Here is a 19575-nt window from a genome sequence, read left to right on the forward strand (position 1 = left end):
TTATTTCCATAAACAAGTGAGGTGAAAGTGAAGCAGTGAAGACTTGTAGGAATTAGTCCATCAGTGACATAAATGACTTCTCTGCTGAACTGGATAATAAATTTCAAATGCTATGGAGATATTTCCTCAATTTTTATGGTATTTAAATTTTAATGGTTATAGACACGATACATGCAGATTTTGTCTGCCTCATTAATACTTCATCACTTTCTTTAAGTCTAGGCTAGAGATTGGCAAACTTTTTCTCCAAAAGGCCAGATAGTAAATATTTTAGGCTTGGTGGATACTCTGCCATTGTTTCACAGAATTAGCAATTGATAACATGTGAGTGAATGGCCATAGCTTCATTCTGCTAAAATTTTACAAAAACAGGCAACAGGCTGAGTTTGGCTCAAGGGCCATTGTTTGCCAGTTCCTGGTCTAGAAAACAAAATGAAAAAACCAAGTGAAGTCCCCATTTGTAGTGTTTGCCAATTATCAGGGTGCAAATCTCCCACAATGCCAGATTTCAAGCTACCAATGTAACATCATTAAACGTACAGTTGGGAAGGGATGTGCAGTAGCAAACCCTTACATGGTATTTCCACCACATGGACACAAAAGACACAATTAAATGGTACCCATGCTTTCCCTTATCATCGGTGACTTGTTCAGTGTCAGTTCACAAGAACTTGACTCTTCCTTAGGGTTGAAAAGTCTGAGTCGTCTTCTTCTTCTTTTTTTTTTTTTTGGAGATGGAGTCTCACTCTGTCACTCATACTGGAGTGCAGTGGCAGGATATCGACTCACTGCAACCTCCGCCTCCAGGGTTCAAGTGATTCTCCTGTCTCAGCATCCCAAGTAGCTGGGACTACAGGTGCCCACCGCCACATACAGTTAATTTTTGTATTTTTAGTAGAGACGGGGTTTCACCATGTTGGCCAGGATGGTCTTGATCTTTTGACCTGGTGATCCGCCCACCTCAGCCTCTCAAAGTGCTGGGATTACAGGTGTGAGCCACCATGCTTGAGTAGTCTGAGTCTTCTCAGAAATAGAACATACTCTTTAAACAAATCCTGGAGCAATGGGATTAGAGCAGCCTATGAGTCCTACCTGGTGACTATGGACAAAGCCGCACTTGTGCTGTGGAACAAGAGGAGGCAGCAGCCTTCTCAGTATTGAAAGGGCCATGTATAAAGAAAACGATCATCTTGGCAGAGAACCAGGAGGTGGCCAGCTAGCCTTCCTCTGTGGGGTTATTCTTAGAGATCCACTTTACCTGACTCTTTTCAGTGTGTTTTTCTAGGATAAAATCCTGGGCTTCTTTATGTTTGCACTGGCAGTGGTCCCAACCCACAGTTCTTCAGAGATTCTCTCTAAGTTGTCCATGTTCTGGAAATTTCCCAAAGATTAAAGTTAGTAGGATGGAAAGGAAAAAACACCTTGCCCAAATTACTGTGGGTTGATGATAGGCTAATGTACCACACTTAACCTAAGGATCCAGGCTTTGGGTCAGTTGCTCACTTTCTTCCTGTGAGATAGAAAAATGTACGTACACAGCCATGACGTGATTTTCTGAAGGAGGGGGACAGTAGGGGCACATGCCCATTGCTGGGACCTACTGGACTGACTTGCTGAAGCAGCCGTTTGCTCTAGATCCCGGGGTTGAAGGAGCAGCCCCAACCACCCCTCCCGCTCCTCCTGCTCCTCCCACTTATCCTCCACCACCACATCTGCTTTGCATCCATCTTCTGTTCCCTGTGGGAATGGGGAGGAACATGTTTCTTGGGAGCACCTCCATGATGGCACATGCACGTGTCAGGATGGCTCAGATAAAGAGCGATCCTCCCAGTCCTGCCACAGACCAGGTCTGCCACCGTCTTCTCTTCTCAGGCTTCTGTCCAGGCACACTGACTCAGCTTTGAGTGTATGGTATGAATTTCCTGAGTGTTTACTATGATCATACCAACTGTCCCTAGACAAATTAATGTGGATGAAAGCCATCACATGTCAGAATACTGAATCTGTGAGTGTTTGTTTTATCATAATTAAGTCAAGTGTTTTACCAGGTGTAACTTGAGGGGTGAAAAGAACTCACAATGTGGCCCTGAATGAGTCAGAGTTCCCCTCAGTTTTTCTTAAGCCATCCAACATCTGAACTCCTAGGCTTCTAAAACCATCCTTATCCATGAAGGAAGAATCGCCAGTCATTCAGTATCTAGTTGAGTAAAAGGAATTAAATTGAAGAGCCATCTAATTTGGGGAAAACATTTGGGTCCCGTAACTCTGATAATGTATTTGTAAAAAAAAGTTTGCAGAAGACCTTTAAGAAACCTAATCTAACTCAATATGCTTTTCATGGGGGTGGTGGGGATATTCCGTAGGTAGTAACAGCTGCTCAAAAGACCATGGAGGATGTGGCCGTATTTGTTTCCCGAACCCTGAAGGACAGATTCTTAGATGTCCCAGGGAGTACTACAAGGCTTATGGCAAACACACGCACTGGAGCTGTTGGCTGCTCGGCACCATCACATCCTGTAAGATGTTCAGACATGCATTTCCATGGAGCAAGTTTATGATAGTGCTGCTGACTGTCTGGAGGCATCTGGTAACTTGGGCTGGAGTAATTCATTCATCACCACACGTCACTTATTTTTACTAATATCTAATTCTGCAATATTCCTCAAGTTTTCATCCTATAAATTATTACCTCATTATCATCGTGAGTTCTTTAAACTGAACAATATGAAATATCTAACTATCAGCAACAGATACAGACTATGAGGACTCTAGAAAATTCATGTGCTCTCTGATTCCATGAAATTAAATTAATTAATTAATTAATTAATTTTTTGAGACAGAGTCTCATTCTGACTCGGGCTGGAGTGCAGTGGTGCAATCTCTGCTCACCGCAACCTCCGCCTCCTGGGTTCAAGTGATTCTCCTGCCTCAGCCTCCAGAGCAGCTGGGATTACAGGCACGTGCCACCACACCCAGCTAATTTTTGTATTTTTAGTAGTGATGGGGTTTCACCATGTTGGCCAGGCTGGTCTTGAACTCCTGACCTCAAAAGTGATCTGCCTGCCTTGGCTTCCCAAAGTTCTGGGATTACAGGCATGAGACACTGTGCCCAGCCTTGATTCTATTTTAGAACAGGCAATAGGATAGTGAGTTCCAAAGGGCTAGGCTATTTGTATGTTGTCTCAGAGAACATGCGTTTGATCTAGATTTGATTCAGTCAATTTAAATAGATCACATTGTGACGACAGCCAGGGGTGAAGGAGGTTGGACAAACTGACCCGCCTTGGTGTTCCCCCTTTTAAAAGTGGAAACAGTACTTTCTGCCTTGTAGGGTTGTTAAGGAACACAAAGAATGTGGAGAAAGCTGTCCTGTTACAACTTGATACTGTCTGTCATGTTCGTACTCAAATACTAGTTGCAGATGGTTACAGAAATACCCCGCCAAGGAGAATTACTTGAACCAGGGAGTCGGAGGTTTCAGTGAGTTGAGATTGCGCCACTGCACTCCAGCCTGCCTGGCAACAGAGCGAGCCTCCGTCTCAAAAACAAACAAACATAAAAGAAATACGCTGCCAAATAGCATCTTCATGGAAAGGTGTTGTAATGGGCAGTCAGTTGAACAACTGTAATATCCAATTCTTCTGTAACCACCATCCTCTAATTCTACAGCTCCAGCTCCAATGATGTCTAAGATTTATAAGCTATAGAATAGAAGAGACAGTGAGCTCATTATTGAATCTGATCATAACTTGTAAAGAAAAAGATTTGGAATGGGAATCTTACACTCAATAGTTCTCATTGACTTCACAATTTAAATTCTCTTATTCCTAAAACTTCACTAGCTGGAAGACCAAGCAGTTATGACCCCTAGTCACTTCATCTTAAATAGGAAAGAAAATGAATTTTGACTCCCAGAGTTGAATCTAGACGCTAGCAAATGAAGGTGCTTTTGTTGAAGACCGTGTGTTGCTGTCTCCCAAGGAGGGTCATTGAATGGGGAATTTGTGACCTTCACCACTTGGTTTTAAAACTAAACCAGAAATCTGATGTACTTCCACTTGCTTTTTCATTCCTGATGGCCTAGGCCAAAGAGTTGGCTCTGCTCCTTAATAATTAGGTCACCCTGAGTTTTACATAAAGCTTTGAGTGGGTAGAGGGGAAGGGTAGTGGGTGTATAAAGTTAGGTTGGCTTCCTCTGGTTATACCCTGCCGCAGTGGTCCCCCAGCTGCACAGGAGTGGAAATAGCCGTGTGATAACAGCTTAAGGCAGAGGCAAGATGTAGTTTTACTGCTAATACTGCCGTCTTCCTACCCAGTCCTTTTGCCTTTAGCGTTCATGAGGGGGAGTAATTCTTGTGCCAACAATAATAAAGAATATGGTGAAATAACTTAAACATAAATTTAAAATTTTTGGATTTCTCTTTGTTAGGAGTACCCTGTTGGCTACTTCCTGCCTTATGTGTGCACCTTCTATCACTTCCACCAGATCCAGTTCCCTATCTGCCATTTGTAGATTTGCTGAACCTACAATTTACTTGGACTCAAAATATTAAAATAATTCCAGATACACCTACTTACATGGGGAAAGTATTCCCAGTCCATTTACTCACCACTTTGATCTACAACATGAATCCTTATAGAATAGAACTTTGGTTAAAACTATGCATATGGTCATTTAAAAATAGATTGGTATGATAAATAGACTGCAGTCCTGAAACCAAACATTTTAAGTATCTTAAGTTATACAGTTTTAAAAATATATATAACCTTTTTATTGTTTTTCTGTTTTACCAAAAGTAATAGTAGTGATAATGATTTCATAAATTCAAACTTATCTAGTTAAGCTTATAGAATTCTTGTTCTGAAATGGTTCTTTTTGTTTTGAGACAGTATCTTGCTCTGTTGCCCAGATTGGAGTGCAGTGGGGCAATGTCAGCTCACTGCAACCTCTGCCTCTTGGGTTCAGGCAATTCTCCTGCCTCAGCCTCCTGAGTAGCTGGGATTACAGGCACACACCACCACATCTGGCTATTTTTTTTTTTGTATTTTTAGTAGAAATGGGGTTTCACTGTGTTGGCCAGGCTGGTCTCAAACTCCTGACTCAAGTGATCTGCCTGCTTCAGTCACTCAAAGTGCTGGAACTATAGGCATGAGCCACTGCACTTGGCCTGAAATGGTTCTTAACTAACAAATACGTATGCATGCATACCTCACTACTTGTGTTTGTATGTACCTGTTCATTTAACACTAACACCTAAAAAGCCAGAACCTAGAAAAAGATTGACTTCAGCCTCTCCAGGCCACCAAATCCACCAAGACTGGATATGTAGGTTGACAAGAGATGAGATATTCTGTCTGGAAAACACTAACCACTCTGTCTTTAGGCTTCAGTTTGAGCAATCAAGCATTGAGCAAAGTGAAACACACATGAAATAGTGATCAAATGTTGCTTTTGGTGGACTTCCACAAAGGGTCCAATCCCATGGTGGGGTGGGCTTGGATGTTGTTAGGGTTTTGGTTGGAGTTACCCTTAAAACTTATGTCCCCAACCAGGCGCAGTGGCTCATGCCTGTAATCCCAGCACTTTGGGAGGCTGAGGCGGGTGGATCACAAGATCAGGAGTTCGAGTCCATCCTGGTCAATATGGTGAAACCCCGTCTCTACTAAAAATACAAAAATTAGCCGGGCGTGGTGACGGGCACCTGTAGTCCCAGCTACTTGAGAGGCTGAGGCAGGAGAATCGCTTGAACTGGGGAGGCAGAGACTGCAGTGAGCCGAGATGGTGCCATTGTACTCCAGCCTGGGCAACAGAGCGAGACTCTGTCTCAAAAAACAAAACAAAATGAAACAAACCAACCAACAAACAAACAAAAAACAAAAGCATATGTCCACCTGTGATCTCTGCTAACTTTTGTGAAATCCAAACCATCTCTGTATTTTTACTTTGTTTTAATGTAGATGCATTCTGTAACTTCAAGTCTCTTCTCCCACAGGAATTGTTAACTTCTTTACAAACTGATCTTATAAAAAAAGGAGCTGAAACATTTCAATAAAAATTGTTTAGACATTTCATGGTATATTGTTTTCGCTTCCTTCCTGGTTTGTGGTAAGTGAAATTGCTTATTAAAATAACAACTTTCTTAATTGAATGAGGTCATCTGGTTTTCTTACAGGGTTTAAAAAAGCTGAATATTCATAGGTGCAGTCAGATTTCAGTTCAATCTCCAGAAATTTTAGGTTATGGCTTAGCCATAGAAGCTTTCCAATCCCAAAGCAAACCCTGGGAATCCCAGGTTCCATACCAGTCAGAAGTGCTGGATTTGAATCTTGGCTTTGACGCTAACTTTGAGCTAGTTTTGTTCTGAATTTATTCTCCCATTTTACGAAAGGTAATGATCTCTATGCCTTTTGGGATAAAGATCAAATTTCTGCAGCACAGAAAAATGTTCAAATGTTAGTTTCCTACTTAGGTATATTTCTCTTAGGCATATTTCACTGCTAAGCTAGTCCTTCTGCTTAAAATTTATAAAAAGTGTTTTTTGTGCTCTCATTTGTTTCCAAAATTCATAGAACTGATAAATATACTTTAGCAACGTAGAAGCTCAAAGAAGGAATGTGCCAAAGGCTTATTTAAAATAAATTATGTGTATCCTGTAGTCTGCAACATAGAGTACAGGTGTAGACCAGGATTTCTCTCAACAGGTCTCGCTCGCTGGGGAAAATACAGATGCTTGGACTAGTGACACCTCTGGTTGTCTTCCCAGATTACTACTTTATCCACACCCACATAGGGAATCAAGGGCCTTCAATCTCTGGTGGGAGACAGGGTAACAAAGCTGGAGTACGCTCTAAAATCCAGTAGTAACAACCTTGTGCAAGTCACTTAATCCTGTTTCCCAAGTGATGAAAGTAGGATTAACAGAACCTACATCAGGCCAATTGAGCATTGAATGAAAATCTTGTATACTGCTTAGCACAGTACCTGAGTTCAATACCATGAGTCCAAATTACAATAAATCTAAGTGGTCTTGGAAGACTTTTCTTGCTAGATCTTTTCTAGACTATTCATATATATATATATTTTTTTTTTTTTTTGCAGAATGAATTTGTGTAAATTGTTAAGCATAATTAGAAGTCCTAGGCTTATTGCTATGGATATAGTATATAAAATAAATTGTGCTTTGCGATCAAGTATTAAAAATTCCAAATCAAGATCAATTTGGCCTTAAGAACAAAGACTGGGGCTCCACCTTCCCTGAGGAGGCTGGGCTCTGTCTCTGTGGCTGGCGGACAGAGCAAGCATCACTAAGTTGCCCCAGAGGCTCCGCTGTATCTCAGAGAAACCATGTCACCCTCACAGAACTCTCAACCTGTCATGCACAGAATAAATCTTACTATCTTCTCCCAAGAGCCAAGCTCACTGATCATTTTGCTCTTGGCAAGTCTCTCCTTATACACGAAATGCATAAAATGACATGAAAGAATCAGGCTCAAAAACACGTACAAATGATGTACTACAGGATGATCACTTTCTGTGGACAGGTTTAAGTTAGTGCCTTGGCCTCCTTTGGACCTTAAGCCTTCCACCAGCCTTTCAGGGCTTGTGTTCCAGCTAGCTCAGCTGACTTCCCCAGGCTCTGTGGAAAATGTCACCCTCAGCCCCACTCTTGTACTCTGCAGGTCTCGTTCCCTACTTGGATCCAAGAAACACCTGCCATTTCCTCTTCCTGGGAAGGTTGCTGACGATATGCAGCCACATCCCTGTATATCAGATAAGTACCCTCTTCCCCTTGCTCTGTCCCTGGCTTATTTATACTATACCTTTTTTTTCCTATCTTTGGTCTCCTAGGAGTGTATGCCTAGGTATTACCCTACCAGAATCTAGTTTAATATATCCTGTTATGCTGTCTCCATTCAAGAATTTACAAAACACATCCAAATGTCTGTTTTATCAGAAATACTTGATCTTATAGACAGATACTCAATATTTTATATTTAACAATTCCTAGCCATCCGTGTCCCCTAAATAGAGTTTCATACATCAGTTTTGTAACTGTATCTATTTGTAGAAATGTTTTGTTATCAACTCTAAGAATCTTCTATTGTGATCATCTCTACATTACGTGTTCGTTTCTTACTTAATTTCTCTACACCCAATAGTTGGAGCAGTGAGCCTGTGGCAGATGTAAAATCTGAATTTCCTTCTAGAAACTCAAGTTCTGTAATACAGCAATAGGTCTGGGTTTTCTTCTGGAAAAACAAGACGCTTTAGAAAAGTTAATTGGTTCGTGCATTAAGCTTAAAGAGCTCTACACAACGCTTGACTTTCTGTGTCTATTTCTAGCAATTAAGAGTTAGGTTAAGCACTTTACATTCATTCTTTTTAGGAAGCAAATGGGTGGCGGTCATGGACGGTGATAAGGTAGTACTAAGTTTCTACTATGTTAACTACCGAGGAATACTGATGGAATTCAGAGAAACCAGGAGCTAGAATATAGAGTTTGTTTGGTTCAGACTAATAATTAGCTTTTGTTTGTTTTTATTATGTTTTGTTTTTGAGACAGGGTTTCACTTGGTCCAGCTCAGGCTGGAGTGCAGTGGTGCAATCATGGCTGTCTGCAGCTTTGACCTCCTGGGCTCAGGCAATCCTCCCCTCAGCCTCCTGAGTAGTTGGGAATACAGGTGTGAGCCCCTACACCTAGCTAATTTAAAGGGTATGAACAGACACTTCTCAAAAAAAAAGACATATATGTGGTCAACAAACATATGAAAAATGGCTCAACATCACTGATCAGTAGAGAAATGCAAATCAAAACCACAATGAGATACCATCTCATGCCAGTCAGAATGGTGATTATTAAAAAGTCAAGAAGCAAGGCTGGGCACTGTGGCTCACGCCTGTAATCCCAGCACTTTGGGAGGCCGAGGTGGGTGGATCATCTGAGGTCAAGAGTTTGAGACTGGCCTGGCCAACATGGTGAAACTCTGTCTTTACTTAAAAATACAAAAATTAGCCAGGTATGGTGGTGGGCGCCTATAATCCCAGCTACTCAGGAGGCTGAGGCAGGATAATTGCTTGAACCTGGGAGGCAGAGGTTGCAGTGAGCTGAGATAGGGCCACTGCACTACAGCCTGAGTGACAGAGTGAGACTCTGTCTCAAAAAAAGAAAACAAAAACAAAAAAAAACAAAAAAAAACAAAAAAAGGTCAAGAAACAACAGATGCTGGTAAATGGTGAAGTTGCATAGAAATAGGAACACCTTTACACTGTTGGTGGGAGTGTAAATTAGTTCAACCATTGTGGAAGACAGTATGGTGATTCCTCAAAAGTTTAGAACCGGAAATACCATTTGACCCAGGAATCCCATTACTGGGTATATACCCAAAGGAATATAAATCATTCTGTTTTAAAGATACATGCACATGCATGTTCATTGCAGCACTATTCACAATAGCAAAGACATGGAATCAACCCAAATGCCCATGACAGACTGGATAAAGAAAATGTGGTACATATACACCATGGAATACTATGCAGCCATAAAAAGGAATGAGATTATGTCCTTTGCAGGGACATGGATGGAGCTGGAAACCATTATTTTCAGCAAACTAACACAGGAACAGGAAAACCAAACACCACATGTTGTCACTCAAAGTGGGAACTGAACAATGAGAACACCTGGACACAGGGAGGGAACAACACTCCCTGGGGTGTGCTGGGGGAGGATGGTGGGAGGAGAGCATTAGGGAAAAGAGCTAATGCATGCTGGGCTTAATACCTAGATGATGGGTTGATCTGTGGAGCAAACCACCATGGCTCACGCTTACCTGTGTAACAAACCTACACATCCTGCATATGTACCCTGGAACTTAAAAAAAATTACCATAAAAAAATTTTACACATCAGTCAGCTTCCTCAGCCTCCACTGTTCAAGTTTTGTTTCTCTCCTCTCAATCTCCTTTCTTAACTGTCACCCTCAGAATAAAGTTAGAGATGCCCTTGAAAATATCTAATTCAGTCTCCCCAGTTTTACGGATGAGGAAACAGAAGCCCAGCAAGGGCAAGGCTTACCCTCTTTGGAGGCAGGTATCATCAAAGTTCTAGAAAAATTGCAGTGATCTTGTCTAGCCTCCCTTAGCCCCGCCATAGTGAGAGGCAGCTCTTTGGGAGTCATTGTGACTAGCAAACATGGTGGTAGGGGAAAAGTGTCAGTGGCCTCAGGCCCCATGTCACTTTCTCTATGCAAAACAATAGAGAGGCATTTGGTACCTGTGAAAGGCATCTCCTGCCCTCCCAGACTCTCAACCCACTGGTCACATTGCTTTACAAGGGGTACTGCTGGCTCACCTTGTCAGAGCCTCGGTGTAACTTGGGCTACCAGTAGGACAAAAGTTAAATGGGTTCAATCAAGTCTTAAGCCATTCTCTCCACATGCCACTGAAGAATCAAGTCCCCTTGTCAGCAGTGTTCCCCCTGCTAAGCTCTGTCTATATTTTCCTTGATGTGAACAAATGAAACCTTGTTTTCACGTGTTCAGTCCTACTTAGTGGAGGACTATTCACACATGAAGTTGCTTATTTTTTGCTTACATGGTGGCTCACGCCTGTAATCCCAGCATTTTGGGAGGCTGAAGCAGGTGGATCTCCTGAGCTCAGGAGTTTGAGACCAGTCTGGGCAACATGGAGAAACCCCCTCTTTACAAAAACATGCAAAAAATTAGCCAGGCATGGTGGTGTGTGCCTTTGGTCCCAACTACTTGGGAGGCCGAGGTGGGAGAATCACTTGAACCCGGGAGATTAAAGCTGCAGTGAGCCAAGATCATGCCACTGCACTCCAGCCTGGGTGACAGAGGGAGACCCTGTCTCAAAAAAAAAGAAAAGAAAAAGAAATTGCTTATTTTTGATTCTGGAAATGTTACCCCCAAAAAGTTAGGGTGTGTTGGTCCGATGAATAACAAACCATGCTCCTTGAGAACGCAGGTGTGTGATCAATAGGAGTTTCATTCCTTGGCACAAGTAAGAAGGGCTCTGGGATTATTCTCCAAAGCAGTGTCTCCCAGAGGGAAAGTGACAGGTGGGTTTTAAGGGGTGATGGAGAGGGGAGGGGGTGCATTGCACGCAGAGGAGGTGTCCCAGTGGCGCCAATGCAGTGAGTCCTCATGCCAGCACACAGGTCGCATGTGGTTGCTCGTGAAGCTGCTGCTCCCCTGGGGTGGAGACTATAGAATGGCCATGAGGAAAGTTCACTCAGTTCATCTCTAAGTTGCTGGGACCTGTCAGGAGCTGCTTTTAACCAACTGGGTGACCACACAGGGTCTAGGAAGAAACAGACTGCAGGGCACGAGGCTGCAAAACAGGCTGATTGCTCAAGTTGATTAAATTCCTAGAATCCCCAGAGACCCTCCCTGTCTGCTTACAGAAATATTCTAGAAGACAGGGTGAATTTGTTCCAGATGGTATTCCCTGTGAAAGATTCTGTTAGCCTGACAAAGAGTAGATGACAAGGTTGACTCAGGGTTACTTCATTGTACCAGCAGCTGCTTCTTGGCCTTCCCACCTGATTCTAGAACGAAGGAGAAGCAAAACTAGCTGTAGTGAGACTGAGATGCCCACCTGTTTTCACATTTTCTCTAGTGGAAACTTGAAGTTGTTCCTTCTGCCTAAAAGGCTCCTCTCTCTCTTCTTTCAGTTCTCTGCCCAAGTACCTCCTTCTTCCTGACCACTTTTCCTAAAATATCACCTGTGGCCAGGTGTGGGAGCTTTCACCTCTAATTCCAGCACTTTGGGGGGCCAAGGTGAGAGGATCACTTGAGCTCAGGAGTTTGAGACCAGCCTAGGTGACATAGTGAGATTCTGTCTGTACAAAACCAAAACCAAAACCAAAACAAAACAAAAACATTAGCTGGGTGATGTGATGCATACCTGTGGTCCCAGCTACTTGGAAGGCTGAGGCTGGAGGATGCATTGAGACTGGGAGGTTGAGACTGCAGCGAGCCCTCATCATGTCACTGCACTTCAGCCTGGGCGACAGAGTGAGACCCTGTCTCCCAAAAACAAAACAAAACAAAAACAAAAAAACACCTTTCTTCCTCCATTCCTTGATTTCAGGCTTAATCTTTTTCATTTTATTTGTACACGATCACTGGAGAGTATTTAAGTTCCACACAGAATGGGCCTGGATAGTATTGTTTTCTGCGGTGCCCACAAATGTGCTGGCAAAATGTCAGACGCCCAAAAACATACTGAGTGAACGATCTACACAATGACGGGGAGGATGGTTGCCAAAGCACCCTGACAGCTCCTCCTGCAGCCTCCACGGTGGAGAACCAGCTGTGTGCTCGCCACACCCCTCCTTGGTGAGGGCGTGTGTCTAGATGAGAGCCAGACTGGTGAATAGGTAGAGCAGGGGTGCGTTACAGCAGTTTCTGCCCTACCTTCACAGATCTCACCGTCCTCTCAGCATCGCTTGAGTAATCTCGAAAAAGACTTCATTACGATGGGGACTCCCACTTCCTATGGGGATGGGGAGGATTAAACATGAGTCTGGCAGGTCAGAAGGGCTTGATACAAGACAGAAATGCTTTCAGTGTGTTCTCTGTGGTGCCGTTGCTGGGCTGGTCAGTGGTAAGTTTAGGACAAGTTTAGGATAAATTCTTACCCGCAGCAGCAACTCCTGAGACTTGCTGTGGCAGAGAATGACCCTCAGGCCAAACGTGGATCCCCGAGTGATGCAGGAGTCTTTTCATGCTGTCCTGATTTTTTTTTTTTTTTTTTTTTTTTTTAAAGAGACAGTCTTGCTCTGTTGCCCAGGCTGGAATGCAGTGGTGTGCTTTAGTTCACTACCGCCTTGAACTCCTGGGCTTAAGTGATCCTGCTGCCTCAGCCTCGTAAGTATCTAGGACTCTAGGCATGTTGCCACTATGCCTAATTTAAAAAAATTTTTTTTTGTAGACACGGGGTCTAGCTATGTTGCCCAGGCTGGTCTCGAACTCCTGGCCTCAAAGCATTCCTTCCACTTGGCCTCCCAAAGCACTGGGATTACAGGCTGTCTTGAACATTTCTATAGCAAAAAGCAGTTTGTATTTTTAAAGGGGGGAGTTTTAGCTTTTTTGTCTTGATAGGGGAAAAGTAGAGTTTTAACTCTCAGCAACCGAATCCTAATCCTCAGGCAGGAAATGTTTTGCATATAAGGCAGCGGAGAATCATTGGGATGGGGAGAAAAGCAAAACACACAAAACATCAGTTTTGTTTGTTTTTACTAAAGCTTCCCTGGAGACAGAATTACCATGCAGCCTAGACTCCGCATTTCCCAGGAGTCCGGTACCTGCATGGTGTCTGCTAGGTGCTGACTTCTCAGGACCCTAATTGCTGCCTTCGGAGGTGTTAGTGGAAAAAGGCCCTGTTGACTTTCTCCATTCTGGCTTTGTACCCTCGAGCAAGTCCCCAAGCTCATCTCGGTGGCAGGCACTCAAAGGTCTGCATACGAGCCACCAGTTGGGATTGAAATTCGAGTGGGACATAGTCCCAGCGAAAGCCTTGCAAATCCTAGTGTGGCCCATGAGCCGGCAGCATTGGCATCTCCTGGGAGCTAGTTAGGAAATCATTTCAGGGCCTCACTCCAGATCTACCCAAGCAGAATCTGCATTTGAAAGATGTTCCAAAGTGATAGAGCCTACACATGAAAGCCTGGCTTCAGAAAGAGAGAAACAAGTGATTCTAGGACCAAATGGCAAGGGAGGTGAATCTCCATCATCCCTTCCACTCTAACAGGCAGCATGGGCTATTAGCCCCATCATAGCTGTTATCAGGGCTTGCTGAACTGAATGTTCCTACCTCTGACCGGCAGGTTTTAAAGATGAGATTCAGTTCAGTTAAAGGCACCCTTAAATGAACCACTTGGAATGGAAGCCAGCCCTGCTGGAGACCCAGTCCCCATCATGGAACACATAGCTGCCTTCCTGTGATTCTAAGCACCACTGCTACAAAGGAAAAGATTTCCAGTCTCACCTCAAGTGGAAACTGGTGCTTCTTGTTCTCTCAACAATAGACTTGGCTTTGCACAGAAATAGCATGAACCTGAAAACAAAGTAATCAGGGACTTAAGTGGGGCCCGTTGGCTCTTTTTTTTTTTCTTTAGTAACCTTATGCTAAGAGGTGCAAAGATTTGAGTGCTAGATTTCAGACACAAGTGCCCAGGCAGCCAGGAAATTGTCAGTAATGAATGTTTAAACTCCCAAAGGTTGTACTGAAGACAAGAGAGCTTTTGTGGATGTACTGAAACTATTGTTCTAAAATTTAATTTATAAATAAAAGATATATACATATGTGCTTTAATGTGATTAACAGGTTCCATTTTGTACAAAATGTTAAACCTAGGGTCGTCTGTGTCCTGGACGAGGCGTCCAAAGGGTGGAATAGTACAGTATTAGGACCTTCATTCTCCTCCCGGCTTCTGGAAGAGAAACTCTTGCATGCCCTCAACTTTCACAGCAAAAATAAGTGAGAAAAAAGATCAATCCCATTTATGCAATGATATGTAGCTATGAGTTAATCACGTTATTTCATTCCATGAAATCTATTAAACTGCTGGCATTTGCATGGCTCTAAGTTTATTTTAAGAGGCTCATTCAAACATGGCCAGGAATATATTGGCCTCTTGAGAGTTTGCATGGCAACGAGTTATACAGCAGGAAAAAGAAAAAAAAAAAAAACCCAATAATTATATTGATGCAAGATTCATCAGTACTTTAGAATATTGTCGTTTCAAGGTGTTAAATTGTTTCTGAGCACTGCTGATTTCAACACTTGTTACTGTCTCTGGTCCACGTGACCCAAACGCCACCCTTTCCATATACGCTTCAGCAAAAAAAATATGAAAAGCCCGTCACTCCCTAAGAGGACCCTGATCCCTCTGGAGAGGAAAACTAAACTCTTTAAGAAGAAAACCAAACCCACCCTCAACTAATCGTCCAAGGAGTCCTGTTTGGTCCCACGAAAGGAAGATTTCCATCCACACCAGCGAGGGGCAAGTGTCCGGGTTCCAATTCGGAGCCAGGCGCGCCTGTGCGGGGGTGAGTCGTTTGCCACCCGACGCCCCCCGGGCTCTACAGGCGTCTAGAGGTCGGAGTCGCAGGGCAGCGTGCTGTCGCAGGGGTGGCTGCTGCACGAGGGAGAGTCCTGGGACTGGGCCGCCTCCCACCCCTCCCCGGCGAGGACGTCCACCGAGTTGGTGTAGGCCTTGGGCGGCGGCCGGGGCATGGGAAAGCCGACCTTGGGCTTGGGCTTGCGGTGCTGGGCAGGCGGCGGTCGGTGCTGGCCGTCGCTGTAGTACTTGATGGCGGGCGTCAGCTCGGGCTCGGGCCACTCCACTTGGATGGTGCTGACGCTGCTGCGGCGAGGCCCGGCGGAGGGCGCCTTGCGGCTGCGGCGACAACGCTTCTCGCACCAGGGCGCGAAGCTGAGCGCCAGCGAGAAGCCGCCCAGCAGCAGCAGGCAGCTGCCCAGGTAGCCCAGCACCAGGCTGTAGCTGACCTGCACCGTGACCGGGCTGGGCGGGGCGGGCAGGACGTCGCGGTCCCTCAAGAAGTGGTTGTACCAGGACACGGGTATGAGGCTGAGGAGGCCGGCGACGAAGAGCACGACGCCCGAGAGTCCGGCCAGCACGAAGTTGGGCGCGTCCTGCCAGCAGCGCACGCCCAGCGACGCCAGCAGCAGCCCCAGGACCGTGACGGCCAGCGAGGTGACCATGAGTGCCCGCGCCACCAACACGGGCTGGGCCTCGAAGTAGCCCCACTCGTCCTGCTGGCCGCACTCGCGCTCTCTGCTGCTCTGCTCGCGACACATGTCCCACAGGCCCTGGTACAACTCCACGTCCACTGGCTGGTACAGGAAGCCCTTCACCAGTCGCCAGCCGGGCGCCAGCGTGCTGGTCAGGTTGAACAGCAGCCCGCAGGGCGCGAACACCATGCCCAGCGTCATCACCACCGGCGTCCGCATCCCGGCCCGCCGCGCCGACGGCGCCCCTGCAGCCTGCCTTCCTTCTCTGCTGTCGCCTTCTCCGCCGTCTTCTCCCTGCCGTGCCCCGGGCTCCGGGGACTCGAAGTCAGCGCGGATGCCCCGGGCTCCGGGTCGGGGTCCTGCGCCCAGATCGCTCCAGGGACGCTCTTTGTCTCCTGCGCGGGGACCGTCCCCACTCAGGCTAGTTCCCTCCTTGCGTCCCGGCCGCTCCGCCCTCCTACTGGCCCTAATCGAAACCAGCCCGCGGGCGGGTCTGACCGAAACCGCGGGTCCGGGCGCGGGCGCCCAGGGGCGGCCGCAGCGGCCAAACCCGGCCCGGGAGGGAGGGACCCGAGGTGTGCGCAGGAAGCAGCGGGGCCACCTCGCGCGCGTCAGGCGAGATGGGGATCCGAGCGGCGGGGACACCCCAACTTGCAGCCGGGCGGCTGGGCCACGCCTGCCCTGGATTGCTCCAGGCCGGAGCAAAGGTCGCCCCGCCCCTGGCTCCTCGCACCGCCCAGCGCTGCCAGGCGGGCGGTGGGCGGGGAGGGAAAGAGGCGGCGCTGCCGGGACGCGGTGGCTGCGCAGCCCTGCCGCGCAGCGGATCTCGGTTCCTAGAATTTTTTTTCCCGTGCCTGCCCTTCGACCCTGCGCTTATAGCTTCGCCCTCCACCCCCAGAAGGTTCCCGATGGCCCCCAGGTTTGCTCAGCAACTTGCAGCCACTCGCAGAGAAGTGGGCGGTGCCGAGCGCTCCCGGGGGTTGGAGGTGCGTTGGGTCAGGGTGCCGCAGCCCACCCAGTCCAGGAGCGTGTCCCAGAACGTTGCACCTGATTGATTTCCTTAATAAAGGCTCCACATTCTGGATTAAATCCGTCTCTAAAGAATCCGTGCCAGTGTATTTCTGGGCAGAAGGGTTACATGAGGATTTTCCTTTCCTTTTTCCGCCTTGTGAAAGACTTTCAAGGGGACTAGAAGGAGGGACGGGTATTCCTGGGTGTCCTGCTTAGCACTTTTTGCAGGTTTATTTAATTTTACAGGGTCCTGTGGCCTTTCCTCCTCTGTAGGTTCTTTTACAACTCTATACATTATGGAAAGCCGCTAGTATTGCAAATGACTTTTGTCAACATCAAAGCTAATGAGTTTGTCTCAGTGGAATGATTATTGCCCAGTGGATACTGACCAGTATGGCATTGATTTGTAAATTCATTTTAGCATTCCTGTTTGCCTGTGTATATGTGTCCTTTTGTTCTTTGCATTTTTTTTTCTTTTTCTTTTGTTTATTTATTTATTTTAAACAGGGTTGGGGAGTTTCGCTGTGTTGCCCAGGCAGGTTGCAAACTCCTGGGCTCAGGTGAGTATCCCGCCTCAGCCTCTGGAGTAGCTAGGACTGCAGGCAAGTGGCCAGCTTCTTTGGTTTTAACATCACACTGGTTTCCTTATTCAATAAGGAGTTAAATAACATCTTTCATACATATTCATTTTGTATTTGTGTGAAAGTCACGATGTTTACATTTTTTCTAAAAATTATCCTTTAACGACACTTTTTTGTATTTTCTATATTTTTACAATGAAAATGTATTACCTTTATAATTGTTTAAAATTAAAACTGTTTTAAAAATTGAAGTTAATTTAGCGTTGGTTTGAAATAATTTTGAGTATTCCAGAGTGGACAACACTAGGAATGGCAATGACTGCCTTTTTAAAAAGAATATTTTTAAATTAAAAAAACCTGTGGTAACATACATGTAACATACTGTTGACCATTGTAACCATCTTTAAGTGTACAGCTCAATGTACATTCACTTTGCTGATACCCTCACCACCATCCACTCCTGGGGCTTTTTCCTCTTCCCAAACTGACACTGTACCCATTAAACACTAACTCCCCTTTCCTCCCTCCCCCACAGGCCCTGGTGATCACCATTCTACTTTTTCTCTCTATAACTTTAACTACTTTAGGTACCTCATATAACTGGAATCGGACAGTGTTTGTCCTTCCGTGACTGGCTTATTTCACTGAGCATGATGGCCTCCAGGTTCATCCGTACTGTAGCACGTGTCAGAATGTCCTTCCTTTTGAAGGTTGAATGATATTCCATTGTACATAAATACCACATTTTGTTTATCCAGTCATCCACCCATGGACACTTACATTGCTTTTACCTTTTGGCTATTGTGAATAATGCTGTTGCATCATTCATGTAATAGTGATATATACATCATTTTTAATTTTTTTAATTAAAAAAGTGTTTTTCGAGATGGAGTCTTGCTCTGCTGCCCAGCCTAGAGTGCAATGACGAAATCTCGGCTCACTGCAACTTCCGGTCCCTGGGTTCAAGCAAGCAACTCTGCCTCAGCCTCCCTAGAAGCTGGGATTATAGGCATCCACCACCACGCCCAGATAATTTTTGTATTTTTAGTAGAAACGGGATTTCACCTTGTTGCCCAGGCTGGTCTCGAACTCCTGATCTCAAGTCATCTGCCAACCTTGGCTTCCCAAAGTGCTGGGATTACAGGTGTGAGCCATCGTGCCTGGTCTATACATCATTTACAATTTGTCTTGTTTCATTATCTGTTTGGTGATGAACTATCTAAAGCAGGAATCAATTTGGCAACCCTCTTATACAGAAGGTATCATGTGCGACACTGCCACTTCATAAACACTTCTTGTGATTTGAATCCTCTTCCAAAATAGTTTCCTTTTTGCTTAGATCTCTGTGGAATGAGTGAAGCCCAGGGGTTATTTACCTGTGGGGAGGAAGGGAATCCTGGGTGTTCTACCTCCTAAATCTGTCCTTCGTCCTTCCACATCTCTTTCTTCTCTACTGCCTCTTCCCAGTACAGGCCATTCTCCCATCTTTCTCCTTAAGCTGCTACCTGGTCTCCTACACTGCGCTTTGTGGCTCCCTTTTTATTAGCCACACCACCCTCACAGCTGGTCTGCATTAACGCTTTACAAGACCATTCCCAGTCCCACCCAGCCCTGCATTCCAGCCCTGTCCTCCCTCCCTTCCCCCTCATCTCCTCACATTATAACCCAAAGAAACTGGATTTTTCCCCACATTTTCCCCAAGCATTGTGTGCCCTTTTGCTTCTAGACCTTTGCAGATGCCCTCCTCTTTTCCTAGTGTCCTGCCTATCACTTCCCCACTCCAATGCATCCTTAGATCTTTGCTTAAGTGCCATTTTCTCTGGGAGGGTTTCCTTCATCCCCTAGATTAAGTTAATTTCCCTTTCATGTACTTCCATGACGCCCTTCTATCACAGCACTCACCACAACTCCTTAGTCCTTGAATCATCTTGTTTTCTAGCTGGTCTGGGAGTTCTCTGAGGGCAGGGACCACATAGATCTTGTTCTGTTCTGTCCTCCAAACACATCTTTGTGCCTGGGCCACCGCAACCACTCAACAAATCAATTTGATGTCTTTCTGCCCTGTGTTCTTCCACACAGTACCAACAGAATTTTCCAACAAATGACCATCTGGCCAAAACAGATCGTAACATACATCTCAGTAAGCAGGTGGATTTGTTTGAATGTTTCTTTTTCCTCAGCATAGAAAAAAAGGGTATGGGATAAC

General features: G+C 45.4%; 1 protein-coding gene across 1 annotated transcript; it reads right to left on the reverse strand.

The window, feature by feature from the left end:
* Nucleotides 1-14186: 14186 nt before the first annotated feature.
* Nucleotides 14187-16684, reverse strand: CLDN23 (claudin 23). Its single transcript, XM_007961690.3, has one exon. It carries the CDS (start codon nt 15994-15996, stop codon nt 15115-15117), a length of 882 nt encoding a protein of 293 aa, XP_007959881.3. The 5' UTR covers nt 15997-16684; the 3' UTR covers nt 14187-15114.
* Between the last annotated feature and the right edge of the window lie 2891 nt (nt 16685-19575).

This window comes from Chlorocebus sabaeus, chromosome 8 (assembly GCF_047675955.1).
Source record: "Chlorocebus sabaeus isolate Y175 chromosome 8, mChlSab1.0.hap1, whole genome shotgun sequence".
In the NCBI taxonomy this organism is placed as follows: domain Eukaryota; kingdom Metazoa; phylum Chordata; class Mammalia; order Primates; family Cercopithecidae; genus Chlorocebus; species Chlorocebus sabaeus.